The 11,867-nt window shown below is 44.7% G+C and overlaps 1 protein-coding gene across 1 annotated transcript; it reads left to right on the top strand.

Moving 5' to 3' along the window:
* The first annotated feature begins 10,233 nt into the window (after window positions 1–10,233).
* LOC131209600 (uncharacterized) lies at window positions 10,234–11,867 on the top strand. The gene is made up of 2 exons (XM_058202701.1): window positions 10,234–10,489; window positions 10,556–11,867. Exons 1-2 carry the CDS (start codon window positions 10,340–10,342, stop codon window positions 11,249–11,251), a joined length of 846 nt encoding a protein of 281 aa, XP_058058684.1. The 5' UTR covers window positions 10,234–10,339; the 3' UTR covers window positions 11,252–11,867.

The raw sequence follows: 11,867 nt of genomic DNA on the forward strand, positions 1-11,867 counted from the left end.
TTAAATTTAATTACCCAAACACACTAGGCCACATCCGCCGGAGGCCTAGACACGGGAATGGACGATCCAGAACGAACTTCGTCCTCAAGACGTGGTATAAGATGCTGAGCTATCTTAATTCACGCTGACAAGCGTAGCAAAACGGGACCTACTCCGTTCGGCCGCCACACGTTTCGGGAACGGATACGCTATCTTAATGATCGGTCCTGTTGTGTTTCGGGGCCAGAGTTGGCCCGTCGCACCGCGTAACGCTGGGTGGATAGCGATCTCAGAGCCCCGTGGCCGGCCCCGTGTTCGATCAACGCAGGTAGCGCTCCGGAATATGCTCTATCCAAAAAGGAAAGCAATCCCTTTCCTTCGTCGGCACCGTTTAGACTTCGGTGGTGGTCAGCCTTTCTCAATGAATTGTTTATTTTCATTTTTCGTTTGCTGCCGATCGGTTGCGAGAAATCAAACATCGGTTCCCGCCGCAGCTTCCGTTATAAATTAATACCAATAATTGGACCGCAAACAGGCTGTGGATAAGACAAAGGCGCATAAAAGTGTATTTAAAAATAGCGGGCAATCAGAGCGATTTGTGAGAAATGTCCAGAAGCTTCTGTTTCGAAATACTCAAAACAAGAGTGTCTAATGGGCAGTGTTCCGGAGATAGTAAAGTAGCGGGCTGGAATCATCCGAGCGAATTTGTGGTAGTTAGTGGGCAGTGAAGCAAAATTGGAAAAATTTTATCTAAAGTTGTAAAATATTGTAAAATATAGTGTTGCTCATTAGTGCGCTACCGTAGAAAGGCTAAGACTAGAAGTCGGGATAGAATATTCAAATTTACACTGCCATCAAACCCATAACCATAAGAATAGGCAGCGGAGGCTCCGGTCGCGGCACCAACAAAAGCTCGCACTATCGGTCGGCTCGGCTTCCAAAACTCCGAAAAATCCAGTAAAACGCTCACAACATAACACGATACCGAAGTGATAAGAATTTCGATAGCATACCGAATCAGCATTCGAACGGGGGCCTACATACCCTTGCACGCTTCAGCGGCTCTACCGGGCCCTGCCAGCGCAACTTGGGTGGCTCGGACAGCCCACGGAAGCCACCGCCGGACATCGGGTCCAGCATAAAAGCCGCCAATAAATTCGACCATTTCGACGTGGATCGGCCGACCGGGGGGCATCGATTCGAATAAAATTGTTATCAACTCAATTACGATAACGACCCGAACTGGGAAGGTTCCACGATCGGTTCCGACGCTCTCGGAGGGTGAATCCTGTTTGCGCTACCTTCGACGACGACGACAACGACGGGCCACGGCGAAAGGTCGTCGATAAGAGGAAATATTTATTGGCACTGCCACAGACCTGCCTGGGTGGCGGCCACTACCGCCAAAGCCAAAAAACGAGACGTGTAAACGCGGAAGCCTTCGTGCCATAACATGATTTCCTTCCATTCCCCAAAAGTCGAGCCCGAGGTCCGAGAATGTTACACTTCGACGGGTCCTTCCGACCGCCAGCAACTTGAACACATTGCTTTATTGCTTTATTTTTAGCGCCTTCGGGTTGACGAGTGCCCACCAGGGCGGGCACACCAGGCCCCTACGAGAGCCCTCCCGGAGGATCATCCGGAAAAAAGGAAACCCCCGTTCGCTGATAAGATATGGAGCCGAGGGCCGAACCAAATCCAAACGAGATGTTGGTACGAATGGTTCGCTCTTTATGTTTAATAAATTCACCCCATCCCGATGCCCGGGCGTTCCCGTTCAGCGGCGCTTGCGGTGGGGGTTTGTGGTGCTGATTTGAATTTTAAATGACCTCAACACATCGCCCACCGTCTGCTCCTGCGGCGAGCTTAGCCGCATTCGCTAAAAACTCACTAAAGACGCTGGGCTCGATTCGCTTCGGGTGAGAACGTCTTTAGCCTTCGACGCCAACTGATCTCGATCGGGAGTTCTTTCGTCCACACTTCTTTTCTTACGCTTCCACCGGACGAGGACCATTCATGGGTGAATTCAATTTGTTCGCAATTTCGAGGACAAGAATGCCGAATGAAGCGTTGAGGCGATTATCGCACTTCAAACTCCTCCCAGGGAGGGCGAATAAATGGGTCTCCGATGGTTCGTCGATGGCACGACCTTTCGCTTACCGGAACGCGCGGGTGCTTAGTGTAATTAATTTGGTCGCTGAGAGAAAAATCGTTTTCTTCAAAACCCTCATGCTTAACCTAGTTTCTTAAGGCATCTCATTGAGCGGGCACAGACGAATGGTAACGTGGAATCGTTAAAGAGTGATTGAAGACGATAAATCAGTACTACAGATTCGCACTATGCATTACGCAAAACGAGAACTAACTGAGAGCATCCTTGTTGAAGAGGCTGATTGATCTTCGAAAGGGAACTTATGCAGTGTGCTTATAAAAGGAAAATTCTTACTTTACTTAGAAGTACCGGGATTTTTTTTTTGATCTTGTATTCAATAATATCACGTAATGATTTTAATTTTGCATTTTTTTCCATTAGCATTAATAGACCAGCATCCGACTAGCGACTAACGTAGACTAATGATAATCTAGCTTCATGGGGTTACCATCCACAGAAGAATCTGCTTTCATTCTTCACAATAGAAGTTATTGTGACGGATACAAAGGATGACCATTGTTTTTGTGCAATTCCCTTCTTGCAATGTTCTGTTTATCATCCATTCTTAAGATAGTTTTCTATTAATAGAGCAAGAATGAATTGGCGCCACAGTCAAAAAACTGACACTTGCCTAAGCACGTGTATAGCCTTTTGTTCCATCGTCATATTTATTTTACTACCATCGAGAGGAGTTGTTAGAAAAAAATGTAAGACGTTCAAGCAATTCTCAGTCGAAAATGCTTCAAAATGTGACTGTACAGTTGCTGGTTGAACTTCAGTAACACCAACCAAATCAATTGTTTGCTGCAAGCTTGTACATACCCATCATGAACTAACATCACCCGTTTCATTAGGCTCACCTCCAACCAATTCCGGTTCTCTTTTGAATGCATATTAAATCTCGGGAGCATTAATTGCGAATATAATTTATAACTTTCTTCAAAGCACAAAGACACCGCACACACACCCGAACACACCGGCCACAACCTGCCGCCCTCGGCACACCTTTCAGCAGGCAGAACACCTTTCATCAACCTTCCCGCTAGGCCACTGTTTGCCAATAATTATTATCCTCACGGCAGCATCCCATCCCGGCGTGACCTATGCAACCTCAACCTGGCCGGCTGGCCGGAAACCACCGTATACACACAAGCACACACTTGCCTTTTAATATGCCAGTTCCTCATAAATTTCCCAGACTCCTCGTGGAGCCACGCATCCAGCAGCCCGCGTCACCCTGGCCTGAAACATTAATCACTCTTCATTTTAATAATAACTTCCGATGACAAATGGTAGCCCCTCGGTGGAAATCGAAATCGCCGTCACCCTCACCGGGAAAGTGGCACGGTACGGTGATGATGATGGTCGTCCTCTCGGAACAGGATCGCGCGCCCAAGGTACCGTGGAAGCAACAGGGCGCGGGCCACGTGTTCAGCCCTCTTCACGCGTCGAACTTATTGCGTACACTTGAGCCCGGTGGCCACGGCGCCCGATAGCAAGTGTTCCCTGTTCTGCAACCAGCTCTAAGGACACAACATACGAAGGACCCGCCGAAGGCCGAGGTGAGGATTATTTGATTTTTATACCGGGAACAGAAAGTGAGAAGGATAATCAGTTGAACAAATCGCTTTTTGGTTTTCTTTTTATTAGTTTTCCTACCCCTTCACTCCGAGCACTAGTGTCCTTCATGTGGCCAGATCCTTGCAAGGGCAGCGCGCTGTGTTCCGGTAATGTTGGCAATCGTCCTCGGCGTCTGTTCGGGCGGCAGAATTTATTGAAATCGACACCCCGAGCCCGAGTTGCCATGTAGCCCGGCCCTGCCAACTGAAGGACGACGGAGCGTATTGAGAAGACCGGTCGCGTCTACTCCGGCGGGGAAAGGATGTCCTCTTCGTCCCCTCTCAGCTGACCCGGGTGAGTCGAGCGAATCGGAAAAGTCGGGAAAGATTTTCCACCAGCGGCAGTCAGCCAGTTCCGGTTGATAGCCTTCCCGAGTGTGGCCAGAGCTGAAGGTTAACGTTTTTCAATAAAATCTAATAAAAGTACAAACACCCCGACAACCGACCCGACGGACAAGTGTAACGAATGGACATCCCCGGAGCTTCCCCTTTCGTTCGACCCTGTCCGGCGAAAAACCGACGCTGCCCGACGGAAGTTATGCACGTGAGGGTGTGCCTTCAGAACCTTCCACCCACTGGGGTGTGTGTTTGTAATTTTGAGGACGATCGCTATTCATATGTTTTTAATAAAATTTAATCGCAACAATGAACTCCGTGAAGCCCGGCGCCCGAAGACGGAAGTGGGGCTCAGCAACTCTGCTCATGGTTCGTTGCCGCTGAAAAGGGTTCATCCTGGTGACAGGAATGACGACGACGACGGAGCGTGATAATGTCCTTTTTCGGTGGACGAATCTGTCCGTTTAAAAACGAAGTGTAGTGTGGACGGTCAGCAATAATGGAAGCAAGCTGTCGTGATGACTGAATTATTTGATTTCGCATAAATGCTGAATGTCATCGTCGGGTGTTTTTTACGGGTTGAAACTCACCAGACTCCGCATGCAAACTCGGGCCGGGTGTGTCGGGACACCGGTTTGGGTCCTGACCAGAAATTCCGGCATTTAACACCTTTTTTTCTGATGAGACCCGAAAGCCGGAGCGGTGCCGATTGTGTTGGTTCTACAGTGTTTGGAATTAAGTTGTTAATAATCCTCCACATATTTGAAGCTTTTGGAGTCGGGTTAACTGAAATAAACGACAACTATTCTGTGTTTGCTAAATAGTTATTTATTTGTTTATTGAATTTATTTTTTTGTACTTCTATTGACTCCGTGACTCTCATCTGCTGCTTTATCTGCTGTAAACGTTTTAACATACATTTAAGATCGTTCTTTTTCTATTGCCATTTTTTTCTAACAATAGGTCACATTTTAGAATTATACGATTCTCTCGTGCAGAAATTATTTTAAACATTCTTTGAAAATTGCGTTTTCGTACTGATTTTAGTTAATTTGATCAATTTTAACTACTAATAACATACAAAAAGTATTCTATTGTTTCTAATAACAAACGTGTAATTCGATAGTCCCGGAATCCTTCATGCCATCCGCATGCCTTATCGCAATATGACGAAGCTGTAATAAACATTTAAGGCAGCTTCACGTAAGACAAGTAATGGACTTTAAAACTATTTAGAAACCCCAATAAAAGCATCCATTTCACATTTTCCAAGAACTATTTTTAACTCGCCGGCTTCGTGTGACCACAATGTGCACATTTTCTATCTTCTGTTTTATTGTTCCGTCTTATTGTTCATTGTTCGATCTTTATTGTTTACAGCCGGACTTTCAATCCCATTCAGCGGTCATTTGAGTGCGCACAACGTTTGCTAACAACGTGGACGCCCCCGTTAGCCGGAAGCGGAAACGGGACGGTGCAAAACACTTGAACCAACCCATGGCCCCACAGTGAGCCATAAATTCGCAAATAGCCCATATCATGACCGGTGGCTGACGATAGCAAATTATGATGACGGCCGCCGCCACGGGAATAAGGACAAAAACAAAACTCGAAGGACGACGCGAAGGATAAGGAGCGCATGGCAGAAACTAATAAAAATTTTCATAACCTCGCTGTTGGCCGTCTAATAGCCGTCGTAAAATTAATACAAAGATAAATTACCGTGCTGGCTGGCTGGCTGGCCATCGGGGCTGGGTTTCCGGACCATGTTCACAGCGGCCACACGTGCAGGAACCGCGTGACATCGTCCTTATGGTTCTCTATTATTGTCGGTGTTTTTTTCTTTCTCCTTTCGCCACAAGCCTCGAATCCCTCAGTCAGTCGATTTCAACCGCGCACCATCAAGGACTCGACAACGCCAGGGTTCGGAAATCCGGAGGTTATTAAATAAAAGTTAATTCGCCCTATCCTTCCGCCGGGCACGCCACGGATCAACGGTGAAGGGCCTTCGTCCTCCCCTGGCGGCCTGAGAACGACCTGAGAAGGGGTTCGAAGGATGCACTTGTTCCGGGACTCCTGTATTACACAACAATTATCACGCTGAGAGCGATGATGTTCGGGCCTGGATCGAGCCGGAACGTGGACCAAACCCTCGGTGGATCGGGAACGCGTTTCGTCTCGATTTGTGCAACCTGCTGATGATGGGGTGCGGCCACTCCACCGCCGTCGAGGGGTGGCTTATTTGCTTTTTTAATAAAATTCAGATTAGTTCCGCGGTAAGTACCGCAGTTTGGTACCCTCGGGGTTCGGCCATTGCTGGCGGGTTGCGGACGTTTAATATTTGCCAACACGCTCTGTCTGAGGCGGATCCTTGGTGTGCCTTCCGGAGGGTCCGTCTCGGTGAGATCACGACGGCGGTGATGGTGACCTATTTCATGGTTGTGAACATTTGCATATGGTTGCAATTAGTTTGCTCACCGATGCTGAAAAGATGAGCAAATTGTTGTGCTTAATGTTTTCATTACTTCTCGGGCCATTTATTTTCCACCGTTCAGAGGGGAGTGGTGGGCCCAGTTTTTCACTTGTTCTTGGCCAATCGAACAACTCTGCGGAGAGGTCAGGTGGCACTGAACCAAAATTTCATTTTTCAAAATTCTACTGGCATAGATTTCATTTACAGACAGTTGTTTCTAGTCAAACTTTAATTTAATCCAAATTTAAAGTTTTTATCGTTTTTTGGAACATGTTAACCGCACTATCTGGGATCACACTGAGGACTTTCGCATAGAAGCCGGTCATAATCGGTACAACGTAAAGGAACGATCGACGAGGCACTTGACTAAATGTGAACGATTCGATAAATCTTGCAGTAGAAACTATAACATAAAAATCAATGAAAAATAAAAACGCCTTTTGTTATACAACTAATATTTAGCTAAGAGTTATTTATTGCTAATTTGGCATTTTTAATTTAATCTTATTATATATATTGTTCTAGTTTTGACATAATCGTAAAATTGTTGCATAATACATACAATAGTCGAAAAGAACGCAAACTTCGGTGGTTTTCTCTGCAAACGACTTGGCAAAAGCATGTTCAATCAATAAAAAATCAATTTGAAAGATGTGCAAAAAGAAAAGAGCAATAAATCTAATGCTGTCTTTTGGAATATTAAAAGAAGTATTGAAAAATAATCCATTTCATAGTTTAGCCGAAAAAACTCATGGTTGTTTTGTTGGAATGCTGTTGGTTTTGTTGGAACTGTTGTTTTGTTGCAACTGTTGGTTTTGTTGGAATGCTATCAATTTATAGTTTGATACCTTATGATACTTTTAGAAATGTCTCAAATGAGTTAATTGTATTTTGAACTCACAATCTGAGGGTATATTAACGGATATGAAAACGTGTGTTGTAATTCACGTTACAGTTGACACAATTTTGCCAGTTTTTTTATGAATAAAGTGTCCTTGTTCTTTTCTTCTGCTATAATCTTGGGAACTAATTTCAGTAAATATGGCTATTTTCAACGAAACCTTAAATAGCAACATTATTTCAATGGACTCCTAAACACTACTATTAAGGACGAGACGCGGGAATTATGACCAATTTTGCGCCTAACCACCTAAACAACGCCCGTTGTTTCCTGTCGATTATTAAATTACAATAATCAAAAGCCCACTCTCGATGATCGCAAAACCCACACCTAATAAGATGTATCACCTTGCCACCTTCCAGCGGTCGATGTCATTCCGGAGTGTCGTTCTTTTCCATCCCAAGGAGCGCGCGGAAGAAAGCTGAAACACTTGGCACATCTTCTTGTCGTCGAACACCCGCCTCTGCCGGTATCGTTTTCATTAACATCATTTTCCACCGTTCCGCTCGGCTTGGCTCGCCTTTCTGGGCCGCGCATGAATTGATCCACGAATTGATGGTTAATAAAACGCATTTTCCTTTGGAATTTCCTTTGAATGTGCACAAAGAGCCGTGGCAAGGACGACGAAAAGCGGCGAGTGATTGAGTGCGTGTGTGTGCGCGTGCGGGAGAGATAGAGAGAGAGAGTTCTTCCTCGACAGCCTTCCGTCACGGCGTCATTTGCGTGGAAAGCTCTTTCCCGTTCTGCGGGAAGGAAAGCCTCCGTGTCATTGTATTTCATATTTTGCCGAGAAGAAAATGGAGAAAGAAAACTCCATTATCTCCGCGCCCGCGCCGTATCCTACTGGGAGGCGTTTGATCTCAAGTTTTCCACGGACTTTGCGCCGAAACGCCCACTCCGCCCACCGTCGTTTGCGGACCGGTTTTCCATGCCTTTCTTGGGCGCTGGCCGGGCGGGGTGAGATAAGAAACGAGGCGCAAGTAAACTCGCTCATTGTTCATGAGCCGAAGCTGCGGAATCCTTCCCTTCTTTCCGTTACGGCCTTGCGTACGTTCGTGCGTGCGTGAGGAAGGAAAGACACCCCCGGCTTTGGTGGTCCGTGATTCAAACAAGGGCCACTCAATTTCCACGCAAAATACAAAAACAAAGAAACAGAAACCCCAACCGACCGAGGCCCTCGAAGGCATCATCATCATCGTCGTCGGTTGGAGGAAAAGCGGGCGCAACAGCGGGTGGAGTTTTCTTCGAAGGAAAATGTTCAAACCATCTTGCGCCTTACGCCGCCGCCCCATTCCTCTTGCGGAGCCACCGCCGCCAGCGGGTGAAGTTTTGCGAAGAAACGAAACCATCAACATTTTCCACCGCACCTCGTTATTCCCCGCCGGGCCCCCGGCAGCTTCCCAGGAAAAGTGCAGAGTTTTGTGCGGAATGTTGGCCTCCGTTCCGGACTTTTGCCAATGGGGCGCACACGGGCGGTGGAGGCAACAAATGAAGGCCCCTCTTCGGGAAAACTTAAGGATGCGAGTCCCCGCACGCCGAGCAAGGTCGGATGAGGTTGGAAAAGTCTTTAACAACTGTGAAGAGAAAATGGAGGCAAATTTGGTTTATATTTTGTACGCCGGGATGTGAATCGTATCCGTGAGGCCCGTCGTTGCGATGGGAATCGGTCGAAGGTTTTCCATTTCAAGTGCTTTCGGGACTGTGTCAGTTTAGTTGAATGAACAGCACTACGGTAAAAAGCAACGTAGGAAGACGAAGTAAGGGGTTACTACATTTGGCTGCCCATCTTCAGTTTGTTCATTGTTTATAAATAAAACAAACCTTATTCCCCTCATATTCCTTGGGGATGGGGAATTCATATTCCTTTTATTTTAAATTTGATCATCGATTCTTCACAAAACAGTAACCATATTATAGTAAATGGTAGCCATGTTTGTTGGCTGTTTCAAGTAATTACGAATGTGTGGTTTGGTAAAGAAACATAATCGAAAATATACCGGTAAGTTTGCATAACTGCTGAAAATTCAAAAATGATGTGTACATTTTCTCTTATGCAGCTACTAGCGCCATCGTGGTGTGCTGTGACTCTTCTTTGAACTAAAACAGTTTGACAATCTGTTTCTAAATTATTTCCTACGAACTAAATTATTAATAACATTCTTTTATAATTATAAAAACTTTAATTTTTTTTTAGACTTTAAAGAGAAAGCCTTTAATTCTTTTATAATTTTGGCAACGCAGCTCTATTAATCTTAATTAGATATGAATTGAACGTCAGAAAAATGGCACAGTTTCTACAAACCTTGGTAGCTGAAACGTCAAGTGATATTAACGTAAAATCACTGCCGAAACAAATGCGTTTTCACAAATCCAAGCGGTAAATTATGGTTTTCTAATCTTAATTATGTTCCACTAATATTCGTTCGTCCCTTTTAGATGCCAAACTTTCAATCTCACCTGACGCAAATAGAAGTGTGCGATCTTTTCTTCAATATTCGCGTGTTAAAGATGAAGGACTCACTGTTTATCTACATTGGTGAGAATAAAGCCGAAACCTTTGACGAGCTAGCCGTTGCCATGCCTGATAGCCGAAACGAGAACGAAGCGCTGGCAACAAAACTGATTGGCCCGGATGGAACCGCATCGCAGCTGTTGGCCCAGCGGCTGGCCAAGAAACTCAAGAAGCAAGTGTATCTGAGCCTGGGAGGAAGCGTTCCAAATGATCTGATCGTGAGACCGTCGATTGAGAAGAAGATTTTTGAAGAATTAAAAGCATAACAACTACAAAGATTGTTCTTCTGAACATGATGCCGAACCAATTTGCAATTTGATGCAATTTATGTATAAAAGAGTTCCAATTTCTAAATATATCGCACGAGATGCAGAAAAAACAAGATAAAAAAATTTCTGGATACGACGAAGAAGCCTTGCTAGAAGCTCTTCGAGAGAAGAAGGAAAAGAAGGAGATGGAGGAGGATCGCTCATCGCCAGAAGCAACCTCGGCGAATATCATACCGATTTATGATGCCGTATGTAGATATGTTAGAAAATCAGTATGAACAAATTCTAATTTTCTAATTTGTTTTTTTATTTAGGCCATTGTTCCCGTAGCGAAAGATGAATCTAGGGAGCAAGAAATAGAGGAACACGAAATACTAGTTGAGGAAGGAATTGCTGAACCTGTGGACAACCAGCAGCAATGGTTTGGTGAACAGATGGAGAACCAGCGGCAATGGTTTGGTGAACAGATGGAGAACCAGCGGCAATGGTTTGGTGAACAATTGGCAATCGTTCAGCAATCGATTGCGGAGTTGAAGGAATTGTTGGCATCACCACACGCAGCAACAACATCATCTCAGCCGATGCCCCGGCAACAGAACCAAGTAACCCACCCACCAACATCAGCAGTTCAGCTTCAGCTTCCAGCAAATACTAAGCACAGGCTTGATTTGCTGGAAGCTGCGGCAGCACATACAGAATATTTCTCCATCGTGGAGCAACACGTGGAGAAATACATATCAGAGAACGATGTTAGAAAGCCGACGTTTAGCCATTTACTTGAAAGTATATTTACAAAAGAATTCCTGAAAACATGCAAATGGAAAAGACGTACAGATGAGGGCGACATAATTTTTAAAACTAACATTAACTGCTTAAATTTACTGACTAAACTTCTACAACAAGAGAAATACAATAACACCACCAAACGTCTAGGCTTGCAGGATGTAAGGATTAAAATGAAAAGTTATTTAAGTAATATTAGATTTAACAATCGTAATAACGCTAGTTAGTTTACCTCCACTGTAAGTTTACCTTGTAATTCAAACACATCCATACGAACAAGTTTTGGATACGTTGATGGAGCGTCACGCATATGGAAAGATGGCCGCAGAGTTGAGGTCCCGGCGAGAGGTTTGAGCCTTAGATTTAGATCCGACAGTTCGAACTGTTGGATATTGGTATCTGCAGGGCAGGATAATGTGCATGTTGTAAAATTCAACCGAGCTTCAAATAGTCCTTCGCTACAGTTGAAAGGATGCCGGCATATTGAGCCTGCATTCAAACATGAAGGTTTGATCAACAATTTCGCTTACGAAGAGTATCCTAATATTTTTGCTACTTTTAGATGACTTCGCTTGCACATATTATTATCTTCATGAATTTTACGCTTAACATCCACATACTCGCAGGGCAGGTTCATCATTGCAAACATATTTTTCATTAAATCCATTTCCTTGGTTTTAGATATAACAATTTAGATTTAGGTGTAGATGATCTTTGCTGGTGTTTGTTTGGTGTGGTGAAACTAACTAGCCTTATTACAATTATTATATTATTATTATTATATCTTCTTCCGGCTACAGCCTTGAATTTGCGCGAACTATCATGAATTGTTGAATAAATTAG

The sequence above is a fragment of the Anopheles bellator genome, chromosome 2, assembly GCF_943735745.2.
Source record: "Anopheles bellator chromosome 2, idAnoBellAS_SP24_06.2, whole genome shotgun sequence".
Classification (NCBI taxonomy): domain Eukaryota; kingdom Metazoa; phylum Arthropoda; class Insecta; order Diptera; family Culicidae; genus Anopheles; species Anopheles bellator.

Bases quoted from the DNA above. Each gene is read 5' to 3' on its own strand.
- LOC131209600 (XM_058202701.1), top strand. From the start codon at position 10,340: ATGCAGAAAAAACAAGATAAAAAAATTTCTGGATACGACGAAGAAGCC. The intron at 10,490-10,555 runs GTATGTAGATAT...TTTTTTATTTAG, and splicing joins TCATACCGATTTATGATGCC to GCCATTGTTCCCGTAGCGAA.